The 22,818-nt window shown below is 38.5% G+C and overlaps 1 protein-coding gene across 1 annotated transcript in view; it reads right to left on the bottom strand.

Annotated features, from left to right (window-relative positions):
- LOC122738349 (actin-binding LIM protein 1-like) overlaps positions 1-22,818 on the bottom strand; it is a 342,439-nt gene that overhangs the window by 87,942 nt on the left and 231,679 nt on the right. The window contains exon 3 of the mRNA XM_043980400.1: positions 4,359-4,542. Coding sequence (XP_043836335.1) covers positions 4,359-4,542 — 184 coding nt within the window. The remainder of the gene's footprint in view (positions 1-4,358; positions 4,543-22,818) is intronic.

Here is a 22,818-nt window from a genome sequence, read left to right as displayed (position 1 = left end):
AGATTCTGTTAAGTTGAAAAGGCTTCAAGTAAGGTTATAGTATCATATTAAGTCTCTTGTCCAAGGACTAACCTAGTAAAGTCCGTAAAGGTTCATTACTAGCAGATTGGATATAAGGTAAGGAAGTCTTTGATTACACATATGAAATAAAGACATTTCATATACAAAAATCCTTTTGTTCTGTGCAATCTGTGTGCCCTTCTAGACTGACAGTCGTGGAATTTTCAAGAGGGTAAGAAAGTTCTAAGAATTGCATGATTTTTAGATAATCAATGAACAATTCAGCTGCTGGGTACTCTAAATGTTAGGTTTGTTCAATGACTTTACCTTTGGAAGAACTGAACTATATTACTTTTGACATTTTATTGTTATTTCTTTCTCTCTCTTTTTTTAATTGAGGCAATTGGGGGTTAAATGACTTGCCCAGGGTCACATAGCTAGTAAGTGTTAAGTGTCTGAGGCCGGATTTGACCTCAGGTACTCCTGACTCCAGGGCCAGTACTCTATCCACTGCGCCACCTAGCTGCCCCACTTTTGACATTTTAAATTATAAACAAATCCAGAAGATAAAAAAGAACTTTTAATTAAATAAGAGGTATCACATATTCTTTACAGAGATTAACAACGGATTTGAAAGAATTGGTTTTATGTGTTCCTAATTCAATAAGCAACATTATTTCTTTGGCCATTTTGGTTTATGATGTTTATAATAAATACAAGCAAAAGATAACCATGAAAGTAACTGTAGCTTGTGTTAGTATCTGTTGCACATCATGAAAAAGTAAAGAAATTATGTGAAGAATTTTTCATGATTCACCAAACTATGTCCATGTATATATTGATAGTGACTTTTTAAGAAATCAGTTTTTATTGATGACTTTTTGATTTTTTACATCACCATAACTGACCATGATAGAGGCATAAAATAGGAAGATAGGTGCTCACCAAAGGTATTCTTCATTGTCATGGATCTCAAAGGGATCTGTGATCTTACTGATTTGCATATCCCCTTCAACAATACAGAGCACAAGCCATCCATGTCTGTCCATCTTACATGAATGACTCCTCTCCATGTCCTCCCATAAATCTGTCACAATGGGGAGGACTTCCTCACTTTCTCCTGACATTTAGATGATACTAGTAGAGGACTGAGTCTATCTTCTTGGCATCCCTCATCCTTGCAACGTGACCAACCCATTGTCTATCATACATTTTCTTGAGGACATTTTTTATTCCTGTTCTTTGTGATTCCTTATTGTTTACATATTGCTGCCTGCTCACACCTTTTTGTGATATTCAATTTAATTTCTTTGGAGACCATTGTGTTCCTTTTCTCATAGCCATACAAAAACCATCAGTAGAATATTTGTATTAAAAAATGGGCCTTGGGGCAGCTAGGTGGCACAGTGGATAGAGCATTGGCCCTGGAGTCAGGAGTACCTGAGTTCAAATCCGTCCTCAGACACTTAACACTTACTAGCTGTGTGACCCTGGACAAGTCACTTAACCCCAATTGCCTCACTTTGTTTTGAGGAAAAGTTTGAGGTCTTTAACAATGGTTTGAAATTTCTCGAAGGCAATCCAATCTGCTTTTCCCTTCCTGTATAATTTTGAGCCCTGCTGTTCATTTGTACTGTCTCAGATATATCATATCATACCAATAAATAAAGTCTATAAATTGTCCATACACCGACTATCATAATCAGGACAAGAGACATTCTTTTTTTTTGTTGTTTTGTTTTTGGTGAGGCAATTGGGGTTAAGTGACTTGCCCAGGGTCACACAGCTGGTAAGTGTTATGTGTCTGAGGCTGGTTTTGAACTCAGGTTCTCCTGACTCCAGGGCTAGTGCTCTATCCACTGCACCACCTAGCTGCCCCCAAGAGACATTCTTTATCCAGTTGGTTTACTCTGTGCGCATGGTCAGGCCAAACTCTTCTGAGTGGCTGCGTATATCTTCTAGGAGTCTGTGTAAGGTTCTGGGGCTTGATGTAAATAGCACAGTGTATGTAGTCACAAAGCTAGCATGCACCAGAATTAGGATTTCATACCACTTCTTTCTGACACAAAGGCTGGCTATTCAACTACTGTTCTATATTCTCTGTCCCCATAAATGGGATATATAAACAAAAAGAGAATGGACTGATCACATGGTAAGATTGATGGAAAAAGAGATAGACTGAGTTCTGCACTTGTGGCTACGGAATGAAAAAAGACCTGAGAGAAGACCTCTAGTACTTTGAGTAGCTCCTGAGTAAATAAGGATTTATAGGAGAACTTGGAAAAGAATTACACAAGATGAAAAGGCATAGATAGGTGATACTCTCTATCAATAAAGGTAGTACCAATATTCATGAGATTAAAGAGCCATTGAAGTATAAGAAAAGTAAGTTAAGACCCAGTGAGAGGTCACACATTAGAATAGAAAGAATGATGAGTCTGGAGTCAGAGGACCTGAGGAATCCAAGCCCTGTTACCTGCTCACTACCTGTGTGACCTTGGGTAAGTCACTTAAACTTTTTCAGCCTCAGTTTCCTCATCTACCAGGGGAAAGCATTAGAAAGTAAGGGCTGAAGGCGGGACCTTATTTAGTTTTTGTCTCCATATTCACAGCACTGAGAGGCAGCATAAGACACGACTGTGTTCAATTTTAGAGATGTCACACTAACAAATGGAGGACGGTCGTGATAGAAATAGGTCCATTCCCATAAGGAGATATTGAAGGAACTGGGAACGTTTAGCTTGAAGAAAGGAACAGAGCTTTGGGAAAAGCTGTCTTCAGAAATGTAAAGGGTTGTTACATAGAAGAAAGAATAAACTTCTTTTCTCTTGCCCTGGGAGTTACGAATCTGCCTTGGGACCCAGTTTCATAACTCCCAGTGCAAGAGAAAAGAAGGTTATTCTTTCTTCTCTTCTCCCCTCTGAGAAACAAGGCCTGTGTGGCCTGGGGAAGTCACTTCAGTGAGTACTCTAGGCAACTTTTTAAGACAACAAACTGCAGAGAAGGTTCCAACCTTTAATGGTAGAGGGAATTTCCTCATTTAGGAGTTCTCTCTCTCTCTCTCTCTCTCTCTCTCTCTCTCTCTCTCTCTCTCTCAACAAAATCAAAGATCCAGTCCCTAGCCTACCCTAAGTACCTAGGACAGTGCCTGACACAGAGCAGACACTTAATAAATGATTGTTGACTATTTGATTGAGGGGGTTGGACTACATGACCTTTGAGATCTGTTAGCTTGAAATTTATGATCCTATGACAGAGACATCAAATGATTTGTTCAAGGTCACATAATTTGTAATGATTGGGACTCAAACTCAGGTCTCTTTGCTATCAAGCCAGTGCTCAAGGAGTGAGGACTGAACTTTGCTTTTGTAATAATTCTAGGCACCTATAATTGTCTGGCAAGGTGCAATGAAATTCCTAAAAACAATCCAAATAAAGCAAAATGTAATTCAATTATCAAAAATATATAGCACACAATGCTTTTGAGATTTTTGTGACAAAACAGAACAAACAGGAATGCATCCTAACTTCACAGAGACTAGTAATTGGCTGGATTAGGGCCCAATAAGAAAATAACTTGTATCTGTTAGCCAGCCTTCTTGTTTAGGATATGGGCTAAAAACCACAGGGTCTTAATCTACATGCTATGAGCAAAATAATTCAAAACAATACCTCAAAATATTTCCCCCCAACACACACAAAAGCCACCTTACATTCAAAATGGTTCAATCCTTTTTTTAAAAAAATAAAATTAACCAGAGAGGTAGAAGGAAAAAATGGAGAGAGAGAAAGAGGAAGGGAGAGGGAGAAGAAGAGGGAAAGGGGGAGATGGAGAAAGGGAGAGGAAAAAGAAGAGGGAGAGAAAAGGAGAGAGAGAAAAAAGGGAGGGAGGGGAGATGGAGAAGGAAAGGGAGTGGTTGGAGGAGACAGGGGGAAAGGGAAACGGAGAGAGAAGGGGAGAAGAGAAGAAAAAGGAAGAGAAAGAAAGGAAAAGAGGGAGAAAAAGAGGGGGAGAGGGGGGAAAGAGAGGGGGGAAAGAAGAAAAGGGGAAGGGAGAGAGGGAAAGAAAGAGAGAAGGGAGAAAAGGGAGAGAGAGAAGCATAGAGAGTGGGAAAGTAAGAGGGAGTCAGGGAGAGAGGAAGAGGGATAGAGATGGGGAAGAGAGGGAGGAGGAGGAAAAGAGGTAAAAGGACAAGGAGATGACAGATCGATGGGGGTGAAAAAAAGGGAAGCAGAGGGAGGGGGCAGAGGAAGAATGCTATTAGCAAGAAAATTTGTCCAGTGCCATGCTTCTACCACACTGCACAGCTTTTTCCTGCTCCTGACTTGCTGTGGGTGGCTGACCAGTCACTACTTACTTGCAGACCGTACAAGCAAAGCAGTTAGGGTGGTAGGTCTTCCCGAGAGCGGTCACCACCTCTCCCTCCACGAATTCCCCACAGCCATTACAACGCGTTCCATACATCCGCTGGTAATCCAGGGTGCAGAGGTATTCTCCGTTCTTTATGAAGAAGCCTCCTTGAGCCAGGTCACAGCCACATACTGGAGAAACACAAACATGTTTACAGCTTGGTTACGGAAACTTATTCACTGGGGAAAATGTGTCTGCAAATCAGGCTGATTGACTTCAGATTGAGAGTTGCTATTTTTGGGGGGGGGAGGGGAATGTGAGGTTAGTGCAGAGGACTATTATTTTCTGTCTCTCTCTCTCTCTCTCTCTCTCTCTCTCTCTCTCTCTCTCTCTCTCTCTCTTCCCTTAGGGGATATGGAATGTCTCATCCAAGTGAAATTCACTGGATAAGCCTCAGACTCCTCTGAAGTGTGTCTTAATTACAAATGTAATGGAACAATCTTTGATGAGAAGAGACCACAGGATAAGAGTAAATCAAATAAGGACAAAGCATGTCTACTACTTGCTCATACAACTGCTTGACTGTGGCCAGTATTATTGAGGCAATTAGCCAGTTTCCCTAGACACCCAAATAAGATGCTCCATGGAAGCCTAACATCTCAATTTTCCTCACATGCTTGAAATACTTTCCCATAATAGTGAAAAATGACAGAGTATCTCACCATTTGGTGTTGCAAGGAGAGATACAATTATAATTCAGTGGAAAGAATTCCAGATTTGAGAGTTGGAAGACCTGAGTCCTAATCATGGCTCTGGGCACTAATTAGCAATGTGTCCTTGAAAACAGGATTCTAGGATTCAATTTCCCCATCTCTGAATGGACAGAGTTGTTTTAGATGTTCTTGAGGATTTGTCACAGGTCCAATATTCTATGCTTAGGGTAGAAGACAAAGGGGAGGGGAAGTATCTTAGTAATTTCACAATCATATATTGCTTCAAGGATTACATACTGTTTTCACCACAACAGCCTTGGGAGGTAAGAACTATAATTCCCATTTTACAAATAAGGAAACTGAGGCTCTGAGAGTTTAAGGGGCTAGCTTAAGATAACACAGGTAATAAGAATCCTTCACTCTGGCCACTATTTCCACTTCCTCCCCATTGCAAAATTGGATTCTGCTCCTAGAACCACCCTGGATTCTGAAAGGGCAGTCTTATCCTTATCTTTCCTGTATGCCAGCCCCAGACCTCCAATGTACTTCCCAGTTATCTTCATGCCATGATGTCTCCACCCAGCGAATCTTATCCACCTCCTTCCCACTGGAAAATTGGACTTTACCCTTGGAACCTCTTTGGGTTCGGATAGCCCAGTCTTAGCCTTATCTTTCTTGGATCCAGGCCTCCAAAGCACTTTTCCAGTAATTTTTATGCCATGCTGTCTCCGCCCAGAGCATCATCTCTAACTACTTTCCCACTGAAAAACTGGATACCATCCCTGGAACCACTCTAGATTCCTATAGGATAGCTTTGGCTTTATCTTGCCTACATCCAGGGCTCGATGACATTTGAAGGTCATCTCTACCGCTGACGTACCCCATTAGCAACCCTTCCAAATCTTCTTTATATGTTGTCTTCCCCCATTAGAATGTAATCTTGAGGGAAGAGACTATGTTATATTTGTCAGAACTTAGGCACACAGTAAACAATCAATAAATGATTCATCTACTTAACAATCTAAGAGTCAGAGTCAGGATTTTTCAACCCTTGCCTTCTGATTCCCAGTCCAACAATCCTTTCCAGGATTCCAGGCTGTTTCTCTTAATAAAAGATTCCTAGTTATCACCCAGCATACATAACAAATCATGACAGACACTAAGTTTGGATCTAAGATTCTCTTCTATGGCTAAGAAATTCTGAGTTCCAAGGGACAATGCTAATGAGCAGACCAGGGGAACCAACCGCACACACATGGCCAAGCTGTTCATGCATGAATAGATTATGACAACTTTGTCTGTGAATAAAGAAGGCAAATTAGCCACCAAAAGGGAGGCTTCTTCCCTGCAAGTACACTTTATTAATGACAAACTATTATTGCCTTCTTTTCAATTTACATTACTATTACTTCCTAATGACCAAATCCTCTACCCCAGAATCCTCCTTTATGAAATATCTGCCAGTGCTCTGCTAAGGGGAGGAAGCCTACCAATATTCTTTGGGAAGACAAGAATATGCAGGTGTATCAGAGGTTTTGCCCTATTCGTTTCATAGTCAAAAATATTCTGTAAATTATTCTGTAAATTAGTTATGGGCTTTTGTATCCACGTTTCTTTTTCTTAGTACTGGCAAGGAGTTGTGGGTGATGTCTGATACAGTTGGCAGAGGGTTGTTTTTTTTTCTTTTCAATTATCAGATTGCTCTCTGTAGGATTTCTTTGGTATTTTGCCACACTCTTCGATTATATGTTCATTCAAATGATTAATGAATCTAGATAACAATATAGGACTTTCTTAATGAACATAATGACACCCACATCCTCAGTTGGAGGCCTCTCTTAATTGGGAGCTACTTTTTATACTAACTTCAATGGGTGACTTGAAGAACAAGTTTGCTGCCAATCTTTCTCTGAAAACACAGCAAAAACTGCAAGCAGTTTTTCTGAAACTTCAGCTAAAGTAATCCAAGGACAGCTTGGATCAAATGGAATACCTCAAAGGCCAGAAAATAAGACAAAATGTGAAAATGTGAAATGTGAAAAGAAAACTCTGATTACCTTAACCTAAGAGAATGACTGCTTCAAAAATGGAGAGCGTGACTTTCTTTTCTTTCCACCATGACTATCCACTCCCCACTGCTCTCCAGTCCCAACCAATCCCATTATTTATTCTTAAATATGCTCAGCTCAGTGAAATCTTCTGCTTTTTAATCATATTCACCACCTCAAATATCCAATCAGTTGTCAAATCTTGACATCTTGACCTCCATAATATCTGTCCTATACTTCCCCTTCTCTCAACTCATTCCACCATCATCCTAGTTCAGGTCCTTATAACCTATTACCTAGACTAGTACATCAGCCTTCTTGGTCTCCCTAATTCAAGTCTTGCCCTACTCCAATCCATCCTATACTCAGCTGCCAAAGAGATTTTCCTACAAAGCAGATCTGACTACATCTTCCTCGCCCCCCCCCCCCAATTTCCAGTGGTTTCACATTACTTCCAGGATTGTATAAAGTCCTTTGTTTGCCACCGGCCCCTTCCAACCTTTCCAGTCTTCTTATATAGCCTTCCCTACACTCTACAATCCTGTCATTCCAGCTTACTTTTGTTGTTCCTCATGCATGACTCCATCTCCCATCTCCAGGCATTTACCCTGGCTCTCTCCAAGGTCTGAAATACTCTCTCTTCTCATCTCTGCCCCTCAAGATTCCTGGCTTCCTGCAAGACTCAGCTCAAATCTTCTTCAGGAGGCCTGGTTCATTTTCCAAAGCTGCTAGAGCCTTTACTTCTAAGATTACCTTCCATCTACCCCATTATGTATTTTATTTTCTCTCCCATTAAAGTGTAACCTTGGGGCAGCTAGGTGGCACAGTGGATAGAGCACCAGCTCTGGAGTCAGGAGAACCTGAGTTCAAATCTGACCTCATGACTGTGGGCAAGTCATTTAATCTCAATTGCCTCCAACCCCTCCCCCAAACCCACCACCACCAAACTATAACCTTCTAGAGGAAAAGGATTGTTTTCACCTTTCTTTGTATCCCTAGTGCTCAAAACAGTACCTAACTTTACATAATAAGTGCTGTGCCAGACTTTGGGGCTCATAATAAATACTCTATATTACATGTTCTGATGGTTACACATTTATATGGAGAAAAAGAAAAGCTCCTCTCTGCCCCCTTCACCAGTTCAAGAGCTCATCATCTTTCACCTATCATAATAGCCCGTAACTTTTCTCCCTGATTGGGGTCTCCCTATTCCTAAACCACCCTATCCATAGCTTCCAAAGGAATCTTCCAAGACACAGGTCTGTCCATGTCACTCCCTTGCTCAAAAACCTTCTGTAGCTCCTTATGGACTTTGTGGTCAACTATAAACTACCCTGACTGGCTTTTCAAATTTTACATAATCTGGCTCCAATCTATCTATCCAATCTTATTTCATATTACACTCCTTTGTGAACTTTACATTTCACTTTAAGTGGCCCATTGGTTCTCCAAAATCAACCTTTATATATCCCACATCAGTATAATTTGCCAAGGTCATCTCACATATCTGCAGTGGAGTCATTCTTCACCTCTACCTCTTAGAACCATTACCATCATTCAACACTCAGATCAGTTCTACCTCCTCTTTGAAGCCTGTACAGATAAGCCCAGTATTTGCTGAACTACATACTAGTGGGAATATGGTAACTGGAGGGAAATTGGTACAGTGGAAAGAACTCTGGCTTTGGAATAAGAGGATCTAGGTTAAAATTTCATCTCTAACACATACTGCTTGTGTGTAAGGATAAGGGTTGATTTAATAAATCACTCAACCTAACTATGTTTATCAGGTGAGAATACCTCTACTGAATCAATCAACTAAAAGTATGAAAATAGATCACAGTTTGGAAGGAATGAAAGTCATTAGACCAGATTAAATGTTGCTATCTAGTAAAATTATTGGGATTGGTTGAGGATGGATGGATAAAATAGCTAGCCAGTCTGAACCTGAGCATTCAAATGGGTAGGCCAGTATAGAGAAATGAGCAATAAAGTCAAGGCTTTGGGAAGCAATTGCTTAAGGGAAAGAGAACTTCTGTGTCTTACTCCCCACCACCCCAAACAAAAGTTAATCTTGCAAACTTTGACAAGTCAAAAAATTTTGAATTTTTCCAGGGCATCCTAACAGTGTCTCCAGACCAGCAGTGGCTGATAGCATCTGAATCTAGAGCTGAGGACAAACTAAATATAGTGAGGGAAGCCAGCTTTAGGACTTTCTGATTAGCCCAGCATAAAGCTACCCCACACCTACAGGGAAGGGAAAGGAAAGGAAGAGGCATTTCTATAGCACCTACTACATGCCAGGCAGTATGTTGAGTGCTTTTTACAAAATTAACTCATTTGATCCTCATAACAACACGGCAAGGGAGGTGCTATTATTATCCCTATTTTAGAGTTGAGGAAACTGAGGCAAACAGAAGTTAAGTGACTTGTACAGGGTCACACAGCTAAAAAGTGTCTTGGGCCAAATTTGAACTTGAGTCTTCTTGACTCTGGGATCAGCACTCTATCTACTGGACCCCATAGCCACCTCATAGGGAAACTTGATGAGAACCCCATAAAAAGGAGAAAAAGATTTATAGCAACCAGAATCTATGAGTTACCCACTGTGGTCTCTAAGTGGAGTCCATTTTTGCCAGGGCTCTATATATTTGTGGAAGAGCATGACTTTAATTTTGAGAAATGTTTGTATCAATTATTCTTACTCTATCATCTTAGTAAATACTTATTTCTACAAGCTAATTAAGTCTGGTTGGCTAATTGATATCAACTGATATTCAATGAGAGAAGCACTCCAGTTGGGGCTCATGAATGATAGTACTGGAGAAATAGTTTCTATACCCTTAGAACCTAGAGGGGACAAGTAGGCAGCCGCATTCTGGTTACTCAATTTGCTAGTCTGAGAGTGAGATGAGAGGATAAGCCCAAAGCTTATGCTACTGTAACGATTGGAATAACGCCACCTGCTGGATACTTACTGTAGAAGAGTTCTGCCCATGAAGCGAAGGTCTTTGAGGGCAAGACCAGGAGTCTTTTCTTTGGCATCAGGAAGTGACGCGGGCTAGTGGGAGGAGGAAGGAAGAGACTGGCACTCAGTCTCGGGCTCTTTCCTCTGGACTCTGGTGGAGAAGGGAGCTAGAAATGTGCTCTCCCTTTAATAGATAGGAATCTAGGCCTTTCTCTCTCTCTTTACCAAATTCTTATTCTCCTTAATAAATGCTTAAAAGTCTAACTCTTGCTAAAGCTTATAATTTATTGGCGACCACTCATTAGATATTTTAGACAGACTAGCTAGAATTTTAGCCCTTAACAGATGGCAACCACGAAGAGGAAAGCTGAACCTCACTTCTGATCTTTCGGTTGGGTAAGAAATTTCCCCTACCCTAACCCTTTAAATCCGAAGTACTGCTGAATTGCCCAGTGTTTTCCCTTTAAATTATTTCAAATGGACCTTTTAAACTCCTTAATTACCCTATTTTTGATTTTAGTCTGTTTAACCAGACAAATGGGGGATAAGATCATGTTAATGCTTTGTTTTTGTGGATTTTCTATTTTTCTTTTTATTTTTGTTAAAAGAGCCAGCAACTTACTCACACAAGGAAATATCTCTCCCTCTCCCAACCATGCTTTTTCAGAGAAACCTGAAGAGATTCCCGCAGCTTTTCCCAGTTCTAACACTAATTGTTGCTCTAATTTTGCATGCCTGGAGGCAATGACCCACCCTCTAGAAGCTTTTAATCCCCTAGCACCTGGAGGCAAAGTGGGGGAAGAGGAATCCAGGCCTGAGTTCAAAATCAAGTCTGATTCAAATTGCGCTGGTCCCTCCCCTCCTCCCCAGACCCCACCCTCTACTCCTCCCATGGCCAAGCCCATTGCTTCCCCTGCCTGGGAAGTCCAGAGATCTGATGCGCATGCTCAACTTTCTCTAACTACATTTGCAGCTTCAGGCTCAGCCCTTTCCCAGCATGGCTGTGCTTCTGAGGCAACCTTAGAAAACCCTTTAAATTCCAGATATGCTTGTTTTGTTCATAATTTTGCTAACCTGCTTTTAAAAGTCTTTCATTAGTAATCTTATAAAGCATTTGTATGGTGAAAAGACTGACAGACAATATAGAGGGGTTAAAGAAGAAAAACTTAAGCTGAATAAGAATGACAATCATCAACATAGTTCAAGACTGCTTCTTTTGCCATGGAAGGGTATATATTGTACAGAAATGTAGAAGTAAGAAGCAAGGTATTGATATGAGTATTGGGGATTTTAGATATCGGAATCAAAAGTGTTCTAACTTTACTCAGAGTATTAATGTCAGTTCAGAGGTTACATAGGATTTCTATGCTATTACATATACATTTTGAAATTAATGGTATGAGTTTATTTTCATAGAGATTTTCATGCTTTTGAGATTGTGTCTTATACTTAGTTTCTAAAACAAGGAGAATATTTGTAAAAGCTTTTTATAGTCATGTGATCAAGTTTATATTTTATAATACTCTTATTAATATTAAGTTCACATTCATTTAGACTTCCTTAGTTTGAATTTCATTGTCTTTTATTGTTCCATGTGTATTTTCTTCTATTCGTTTATCTATCTAATTTTGAAAAATTGCAAGATGGTTTTGATTTCATAATACAATGTTAATTCTAGGAGTATTGTGCTCCCATATTCTGAGTTGTTTGTTTTTGTTATTTTTTTTTCCTCAACTGATTATTTGATCAAACTCTTTAAAGCATTTCCCTAGCAAATTGTTTGCCATGGCAAGTGTAAATTGATTCTAGAAGTATTATTTTTGATAAGCATATTCCAAAAAAAAAAAAAAAGAGGGGAACATTTGTAAATGTTGTTTTTGAGATTGTGTTGTGAACTTGTATTTAAATATGTTCAGATTTTTCAAAAAAGTAATTGTATACTAAGTTAAAAAAAGGGGTATTATTTGAAATTGTTGCATAATTATATATTATATTCTGAGTCAAGATGTATTCACATTTTTTTGCAATCATTTATTATCCTCAATTTTTAAATCCATATGAGACTTGGATTATGGGAACTTATCATTTAAGACATTAATTGACTTTATTCTGAGTTATCAGATGCCAGTTGGCCAAGATGCCATCCAATCACAAGAGGAATACATGCAAGAGCAGACACTGAACTGTCACATGAGGGGAGACATGCATGAAGTCAAGGTATGGCCGAGGGAACGGCTTTTGACAAATGTTGAGGTTGGATTCTCTTGGTTTAATATTTTATTCTCTTTTTCCCCACAATATTGTACAGATGGCTGGAAGTATTCATCCCACCCATCTCACTTCTACACCTGGCTTCTATGCTCCCTCCTATATGCCTGATGCCATGGACATCTCAAATCCCATGCATCTGATTAAGTCTGACTCAGTTTCCTCCAATATGTTCGGTGGCATGGACATATATTCCATCCACCTATTTTAAACCTGGCATACTGCATGGGCAGTATATATTGCTCAAGTGTGGGAATGCTCATATCCCATCATTTCTCTGTTCTTTTATGGTAACCTCCATAATTATCTCAGGTGTCATGATAAATACAGTGTTGAATTTGGCCTTGACACCTGTTACCAATTATATTAGATTTTCTAATTTCTCATAATGGCATGAGGATAATTAGGCAGATGATGCAAAAAAATGATGAAACAAAGATAAAAATTATTTTTAATAATTAATATCCCAGCAATTGTCTTCTCAATTACCCTCCATAAAGGGGGACTGTAATAATATTATAATTTTAAAGAATGTTTCAATTTTTGTTTTATTATGTTTCATGTGTAACAACTAAGATTCTGAATTCCCTTAGACATGTTTTTGAGAACTTTCATTGTTTGATTTGATTATTGACAAAGCTATTTTAAAGTGTGTTAAGCTCAATTTTGTAGGAAATTTTCCTGGCTGACTACCAGCATCCACACATCAACCCCTGAAAAGACTTCCATTCCACGACTACACCTAGAGGACATCTGAGAAAAGACTTTCAGAGACTTTAAATGAACAGTTTTGTTTTGTTTTTTTCTCTTTTCTTTTTCAGTTATAATATACACCATCTGTAATATGTACTCTCTGCAGAGGCCCTCCCTTTGCAAGACCAATGTCAAAGCGTCGGTTCATGAGGACAAAAAATCGCCCCTCTGGACAAAACTTTCCTCTCTTCCTTTTCTATATTGTTGTTCACATATTATTAGTTAGCAATAGTTATTATATTCTTTTTACTGTTCCGTCAAGGAAACATTTTGTTTCTTGAGGAACAACAGGGGGGACTGTAACGATTGGAATAACGCCACCTGCTGGATACTTACTGTAGAAGAGTTCTGCCCATGAAGCAAAGGTCTTTGAGGGCAAGACCAGGAGTCTTTTCTTTGGCATCAGGAAGTGACGCGGGCTAGTGGGAGGAGGAAGGAAGAGACTGGCGCTCAGTCTCGGGCTCTTTCCTCTGGACTCTGGTGGAGAAGGGAGCTAGAAATGTGCTCTCCCTTTAATAGATAGGAATCTAGGCCTTTCTCTCTCTCTTTACCAAATTCTTATTCTCCTTCATAAATGCTTAAAAGTCTAACTCTTGCTAAAGCTTATAATTTATTGGCGACCACTCATTAGATATTTTAGACAGACTAGCTAGAATTTTAGCCCTTAACACTACATAAGTCTCAACTTTTCTGGCCCCCATTTTTTCATCTGGAAAATTAAAGGGATGAACTAGATAACCTAAGAGGTACCTTTTAGCCAGGGGGTATTATAGAGCCTGCTCTAATCAGAGAGCTGATTGTTAAATTTTCATTGTGAGCATTTATGCATTGGAAATAAGCAGACGTTACAAACCAGAGACTGATTTATTGGTTTGTTGATTATCTAGACTTAAAAAAATTATGTAGAAAATGTTAATAATGAAGAATAGATTTAGACGTGTATCACAGTTACATCTTTTTCAGAAAGGTAATTATTAAACAATTTCCAGTATACCCATATTTTCAGCTCTAAATCTATGATCTTACGCTCCATATTGTATTACTCCTCCTGACCCCAGTAAATCTTTGAAGGTAATAGTCTTGTTTTTGAATTTCCAATATTATTTTTTATTCTCAGTGCCTTGCACATTGTTGGTACTTAATAATTTTGTTGAAACAAGATGATACCTCCTCTCTTTTATTATAGTGATAACACAGTATTGTGAACATAGCTTATTAATTAAATGGCATTCTGTCTAAAAATTGGCAGGATTTAAAATTTGTTCATTGATGATATAGGCAATTGTGAATAAACTTGCTTTGCTTTCACAACCCAATGTCAGGAAACAGATTTCTCCTGGTGATTCTTTTTTTCCTTTCTTCCTTAGGCAACTTGGCTACCTGCAAAAGTCCCTGGCACATTCTCTTTATGGGAAAACAAGTACTGTATCCTTTATCTGGTGCCATCATAGTTGGGAACTGCCTTGAGCAGAAAGTACTAATAGGGATACATGAGAAGGCTAAGATTGAACTCTAAATAGTTTAAAAATCCTTAATACTTATTGTTTCCTACTTTCTACTTCTTCCAAACAGCACCATAATGCCTTTCTTACAAATATGGTCTTTAAAATATAAAAGTAATCATCCCATTCACATCTTAAAGCTTATTTGAATAGAATATAATCTTATAACATCAACATTAATATTATTACTCATAATTGTCAAATTACCATCTAATTCTGGCCCTCTGAGATTTTATTTGGCATATCCCTTAATAACAAAGGTGTGGTACTTTGGAAAAATTACTTTTTTTAAAAAGTTGCTTATATTCAATGAAGAAACTTTTATATTATACCTTTGGACTTGTTGATTTGAACTAAATAAAACACCTAAACTAATTACACTTTTACAATAAAATGTTCTTTTTTTTGGTCTCTTGATTTTTCTTTTATGATTGCCAATTCTTGCTGAATTCCTTTGGTAAACATTTATCTACCTGTGGACTTTTTTTCCAGCTATCTTTCATGGCTCATTTTTTCCTTCTCCACTCCTAGTATTTTAGTTGATTCAGTATTTTTTAATAGAATCAGCAATTTTCATTGTTTTCTTCTAGTAATTTTTTGTCGGTTGGTCTGTGCACAGATTATTAAAAATTATTTACTTCTCTCTGGTGTTTGTATTTATTTGTTTGGTGTTGGGTGTGTGTGTGTGTGTGTGTGTGTGTGACCTGACTCTTTTTCATACTCTCATTATGCCATCCTAGAATCTCTGGTTAAATATTAAACACACATGATAAAATAAGCATGCACTATCCCTATGTTAATTTATTGGCAAGGTAAGGAGTATGGCCATTTGGCAGAGAGTAAACAATGATGAGGACTTGGACATAACCCACTGCCCAAAGACTTGAGAATATAACAGCTCCTGAAACAAAGTAGGTGAGTCTTAAATGCCAGTTGATTTCTTGATTATTGTGCTGAAACTAAAAAGATACATAAAATTTTTGTTTTGTTTTGTTTTTTAGGTGAGGCAATTGGGGTTAAGTGACTTGCCCAGGGTCACATAGCTACTAAGTGTCAATTGTCTGAGGCCGAATTTGAACTCAGGTACTCTTGACTCCAGGGCCAGTGCTCTATTCACTGCGCCACCTAGCTGCCCCTGATACATAGAATTTTTAAAGAGAAAGGTAAAAGGAGTTGTAGACATTCACCTGTGATGGACTATCATCAACTGATGGCTCCTCCCTAGAAAGCCTCTAAGAGCAATTAGCCCAACATGGGTGCAGCTGATCTCTTCAGGTCACCCGCCCCTTCTTTGGTGGAGCAAGCTAGTACTCTCTCAAAAACTATGGGTGCCACACCTGGAATGCTCACAGAAAAAAAAAAATGAACTGGGGCACTACTTGCTCATATCAGTGGCTGGAGGGAAAAAACTCTGAAAGGCAGGAGCTGTGGGGACATTGTATTCAATGCTATAGCAGCAAAAGGCCACCAAAGAATCTGGTGGATACCTCACTGCAGAAGGCAGCCCATGTCTAGGCCTGACTAATTAGTAGTAGGCACACCTCCAAAGGCAATTAGCTGAAATAGATCAGTGTTCGGAGTGGGAGGCGGGGCAGCTAGGGAATAGGCCACACTTTAGGTTTAGAACGACATTGGGAGGAACAAAGAGATGGAACATGATAACGAATGGCTGAGGTAGGAAGTCACTGGGTAGGTATCATGGCAGGTCAGCAGCTACTTTGCTTCCAATAACTTCTTGCCAATAGTGACTGACCAAAAGGCCCATATATATAAGAGAACATCAGGGTGTTTTATGAAGCTAGTGATCTTTGGATTGGCATTCTTAGTCACCGAGGAGTCAAAGCCAGTCTCTACTAGCATTGAAATGGATTATTTATGCAACAAAGTGAGACAAGGTTTTAGAACCAGGGCAGGCCAGTATGTCCCATGGTCTTGGACAGCCATTCCTGTATGTCCTCATGTGTGAGCTGCTTTAACTTTCCTGGGGGTTGGACTCCTTAGTCTTGTTTTGTCTGTGTTCTGGAACAGCAGAGATCCATAGTCTGGGACCCATTTGTTTTTCATGCCTGTAGGCAGTAGGAATAACTCCAGGGCACAACCTAGCAGGTCACAATAGGAATCAGCATCTGATATCTGAACCCAAGCTTTTCGGACAGCATCTCAGTCACACAAAACGCATTTATTAAGCACTTACTGGGTGTAAGGAACTGTGCTACTAACTGGGGTTATAAATGGCAAAACTGGTCCCTGCGCTCAAGTGGTTCACATTCTAATGGAAAAGACAACAAGTAAACAGGCACATATATGAAGGAAGACACAATCTGCATTGAGAGAAAGAACCAATAAATAGAAGTATGCATATGAAGGTTTTACATATACATATAGGAAACATATATACACACATGTTTGTGTCTAATGGTAGCCATCTCTAGGGTGGGGATGGGGGAGGGAAAAAAGGGAAAAAAGAAAATTTCATGATAACTTTATTATAAAGCTGAGAGGAGTAGCAAGTTGTACATTTGCAGTTTCATGTACAATCATCTTTTTTTCTGTTCTACTTTGTGTATAGAAATGCTTGTTTTATTTCTTAAGCTCAGAATAAAATAAAGAGAAAAAAAGAAGAAAATGTATGAAGTGGTACCTAGAAGCTTTTCCAGCACCAAGTAAGGAAGGTAGTCCCTGGAAACATGTAGTTTATTGGATATAACCCTTTCTAATTCAATTGTGTGAGTTGGTGTATCTAATTTAGAATTTGCCCTCTCTGTGTTCCTAAGAGAATGAGGATCTCCCAGAAAGAAATATGTTGATCCATGCCTATTTTGGGGTAGGATGAAGAAAGCCTGGGAACCCCGTCTAAGCCAGTCAGCTTGTGAGGAGGAACCCCTTCCTCTTAGTGAAAATTGGCTCCAGACTAGACTCAGTGAGCTCTTGTTTGAAATCGCAGCTCTGAGGTACTTCTCATCTCCATCTTTATGAATATCATTCGGAAAAGAAGGAAGTAGCTTCACATTATCACTGAAAGAAAAGAATGTAATGGGTTGGGAATAATCCAAAAAGTTCTCTTTCCTAGACCTAGCCTATACTTGGAGTTCTTGCAGCTACTTTTCCCGGATCTTCATACTCACAGTGCAGAGGACCTCATTACCCTTCAATGGACCAATGTACATGGACACTGACATATTTCTTAAGACTTTTGAAAAAAACAAACCTATTTCATATTAAAAAAAAAAAAACCCATTTCTGTGTTACTTGTTCCTGAATTTGAAGCTTGATAGTTCTTGGACAACAGCTGAATTTCCATCCCCAGCAAAGGCAAGAGTAAACTGCAGGTATCTCTAATAATACCTTCTAATAGCTAAAAAATGATAAAGGGATTTAACATTGATTAAATCCTGATCAGGGTTCTGCATAAATAGGGCTTAAAAGGAAAGGCAATTTGAATCCCTGAACATCTGAATTATAGAACCTCTTTGAAAGAGTGTAACTTTACTACTCAATGAACACAATTAGTAATATCCACAACTAACAAATTACTGTAAGTGATGAATTTGATGAATCTATTTGATGAGCAGATAAGGGGGAGATAACTCATAATTTGTACATGTTGAGTTTAACATGCTAAAATAGCCAAGTGAATATGCCCAGCAAGAAGCTGGCAATATAAAACAGTAGTTCAGAAGTGACATTAAGGCTAGATATAGAGATTTGGAAATTTTCTGAGATGACAACTTCTAATTAGTACATGAATTGCTAGAACAATCCATCCAGAGATGGCAAACTATTGGTGAAAGGTCTGAAAGACATGTTATACAGCCTGGTTGTATAATCCATTTCACCAAGAGAGAAGAAAGGAACCAGGTAGGGAAGGGAAGGGAATAAGTATTTATTAAGTGCCTACTATATGCCTGGCACTGTGTTAAACACTTTACAAATATTATTTCATTTGATCCTTACAGCAATCATGTAGATAAAAACTGCTTAAAATTATTGATATTGATAATAGATAGACAGATTGATAGATAGATAAGCAGATAAACAAACAAAAAAATAAAGGGGCCACTAGGCAGTAGAGTGGATAGAGCACCAGCCCTGGAGTCCATAGTACCTAAGTTCAAATTCAGACACTTACTAGCTGTGTGATCCCAGGCAAGCCATTTAATTCTGATTGCCTCCAATAGATAAATGAATAAATAAATAATTGATGAAGCCATAAATATAGCCCGAACACCAAAAGAATTTGACCAATTCTGCATTTTTCCTTGCCTTGTCTGATTGGTGTATTCAAAGATTCCTGAGGTCTTATTATACTACATCAATACACTGTTAAAAGGCCCTAACTCAAACAGGCATACCACTATTAGGACATACCCACTGCTTTGGGGGTAGAGTCCAGAGATCAAATAAAGAGGAAAACATCCATATATAAAAATTTTTAACAGCTGTTTGTGTGGTGTAAAATGCCAGAAATCAAGTAGGTTGCCCATCAATTGGGGAATGACTGAACAGATTATGGTATACAAATGTAATGGAAATCAGTTGTGCTGTAAGAAACAATGAAAAAGATGACTTCAGAAAAATCTGGAAAGACTAGTATGAAATGGTGTAAAGTTAAGTAAGAATAATCAGAACAATTTATACAATGACAAAAAAACATTATAAAGACAATTTTTATATACTTAAGAACTCAGATCAATGTAATGACCAACTTAAGTTCCAGAGAGGCAAAGATGAAGCAAACTACCTACCTCCTGACATAGAGGAAATAGACTCAGGTTGCAGAATGAAACACCTATTTTTTGATATAACCAATGTGGAAATCATTTAAAAAAAAATGTTATCTGTGGGTTTTTTCACATTATTTTTTGATTATGCAAAACATTACCTTGTCATTCTGCACAAGAAAACTTGATCAAAAGAAAAAAATAAAAGAAAGTGAAAAATAGCATGCCTCAGTCCATTCCATCAATATCAATTCTTTCTTTGGAGGTGGATAGTATGTTTAATCAATAGTCCTTTGGGATTGTCTTGGATCATTGCATTGTTGAAAATAGTCAAGTCATTCACAGTTCTTCATCAAACAATATTGCTGTCTCTGTGCACAATGTTCTCTTGGTTCTGCTCACTTCACCACACATCATTTCATACATGTCTTTCTAGGCCTTTCTGAAGTTATGCTGATTGTCATTTCTTATAGCACAATAATATTCCATCACCATCATATACCACAGTTTGTTCAGCCATTCCCCAATTGATGGGAATTCCCTTGATTTCCCATTCTTAGCCAGTGGGAATCAGTTTTACCCAGTTTTTATTTACTTTTGTTTGTCACATAGGATTTCTTCCCCCCCACCCCAGCCCCATAGTGTGAGAAGTGGGAGAAAGAGATAATAGATTTTTTGTTAATTAAAAAATTTTTTTAAGGTTCTACCTCCCTTTACCTACCTTGTAAAAAAAAAAACTACATACATACCTTGTGTTAGGCTACTGCAAATTAGTCTAAAGTCTGGACAGAGCTGATTTCCTGGATTTTTGGTTATGTGGGCTGCTTCATTTCCCAGAACTAGACCATGACAGTACCCTGAAGTTGGCTGTACTTAATACACAGTTATTGTATTAGAATAGACTAGACTGGGATCCATGCAAGGTGGTGAAGAAAAAGTAGCTGTTTCTTTATATCCTTTTTGTATGAGTATTCTACTAGTATTTGTATGCAACCAATAACTATAGTTAGATTAGAGGTGATGGTGACTATTTCTGTTTCTTGAGATCCAGAAACAGACTGAGATACCATGTCAAATGATAAATTGCTGGAAAAACTGGAAATGTTTAGCCCAAAGAGAATGCTAAAGTTAAGATTTGATTTGAAAGCCAAATTCAGATAAAGGAAAGAGGTTGTAGACGTATTTGGTGTAATTGTAGAGGACAGAGCTTGGGACAGCAAGTGAAAACTACAAGAAGGGAAATTTGGGCTTAATGAGGGAATTTTCTAGAATTGTTTAAAAATGGATTGGGCTGCCTTTTTAGATATTCAGCTCCCTGTTACAGGACAGGTTTTTAAAAAGAGTAGATGATTATCAGGAATATTGTTGAAAGAATTACAGAATTAGATGTAAATTAAACTAGATGAACTCTAAGGCCTCTTCTGACTCAGATTCTATGAGTATGCAAATGGATACTCTTTTTTTCATTAGCTAACACTTTTATCCCCATATATATTGCATATCAAAGCTTCAGTACACCCCATGTTCAAACTAGTATCATTAAATTCAAATTAGTGAGGTCAGAATTGGTGATCTGTGTTAAAGCAGTTAAGTATGCTGATCCATTAATACTTAGTATAATTTCAAGCCCTCCAATTTAGCTTCCATTTACATTTACATACTTCTTTCATATTACTTCTCCCAGTGTAACAACAAAATAGGACTACTAGCTATTCACAAACTCAATATTCCCTCTCCCAGCTCTTTGCCTTCATACCAGCTGGCTGTTCCCCATGTCAGGAAGGTACTTCCTCTTTTTCCTTGCCTCTCAGAAGCATTGTCCTCCCTCAAAGTTCAGGACAATTGCCCAAGCTGTTCCTTATCTCCCAATTCTTAATGATCTCATGCCCCTTCCCCTTAAATAAGCCTATATGCATGGTTTTTGTAGCAACAGAATGTTAGTTTCTTCCTTGAGGGTGCTCCCTCCCTATCCCTCTCAAATGATTTTGTATTTAATTTGTGTATATATATATATATACATATATATATACATACATATATATATGTATATATCTACAGATATATCATATCATATCATCTCTCTCTCTCTCTTCCTCCCTAGCTCCTTCCTTCTCTCTCTCCTTCCATTCATCCATCTATCTAGGATTTCCCCTCAGCAGAATGAATGTAAGCTCCTTGAAGGCAGGTAGTGGATAGAATGCTGGGCTTGGAGTCAGGAATACCTGAATTTGAATCTGACCTCAGTCACTTACTAGCTGTGTGACCATGGACAAGTCATTTAACTCTGTTTGCCTCTGTTTCCTCATCTGTAAAATGAGCTGAAGAAGGAAATGCCAAGAAAACCCCAAATGGCATCATGAAGAGTTGGATACAACTAAAATAACATCAACAATAAAGCTTTGCATCTTGAGCATTAAGCATATAGTAAGTAGGCACTGGTGTGGGTTAGATGGCCTTTCGAGTCTGTTCTCATTTTCTATTTCTAATTCTACAATGATAAATGCTGCTGTCGCATGCATTTCTGGTTTTGGGCATAGACCCTAAACAGATTACTTCCTCTCTTAGTGACAAAATGACAGGGTAGCCCCTTTAAAGCAGGCCTCATTTAAAAACACTTACTGGGGTGGCTAGGTGGCGCAGTGGATAAAGCACCGGCCCTGGATTCAGGAGTACCTGAGTTCAAATCCGGCCTCAGACACTTGACACTTACTAGCTGTGTGACTCTGGGCAAGTCACTTAACCCCCATTGCCCCGTAAAAACAAAACAAAACAAAAAAACCCACTTACTGTTCTACATTTAAAAGTCTCTTATTCTCCTTCAGAATCTCTAGAACAAACATACAGCCATAAGTATATGTTTGTGTGGCTCTTTTCTGTTCATTCCTTAAAACTGAGGAAGATAAAGTCACTCACTCAGAGTGCACATATACACTGATCTTATATAAAGGGGCTCATGGGGATAGAATATGAGGCACCCATCAAAGTCCTAAATTTCTAAAAATGGTAAAAAAAAGTATTAACAAGGACTGACAGTTTTATAAAAATACTATGGAACAGGAGGGGAAAAAAGATATGGAGGCGTTAGGAGAGCATAAAAACAGAAGAGTATTTTAGTGACATGAACAGTGTTGCGGTAGCAACTGCCTCTTCAATTTCATTTTTCTTCTAAAAACAGCATTAACATTTTATGTGCAAACAAATTATATTTTGGTGACATTAAATCTGTAAGCCAAATATTTCATATTTAAAAAAAAATCAGCAGAGTGGGAAGATTAGAATCGAAGAATGCTAGAATTAGAAGGCATTTTGGAAATCCTCTAGTCTAACCCCCTCTTTTACAGGTGAGAGAAATGTGGCCCAGGAATGTTGAATAAGTTGCCCATGGTCATGTAAGTAGTAAGTTTTAGAAGTTTTCAGAGGTGGCATTCAAATCCAGGTCCTCTGACTATAGAACTAGTGAGTGGTTTTACCACTGCATCATGCTATACCACAGT

The sequence above is a fragment of the Dromiciops gliroides genome, chromosome 2, assembly GCF_019393635.1.
Source record: "Dromiciops gliroides isolate mDroGli1 chromosome 2, mDroGli1.pri, whole genome shotgun sequence".
In the NCBI taxonomy this organism is placed as follows: Eukaryota; Metazoa; Chordata; class Mammalia; order Microbiotheria; family Microbiotheriidae; genus Dromiciops; species Dromiciops gliroides.
This window is presented reverse-complemented; position numbering and strand designations above follow the sequence as displayed.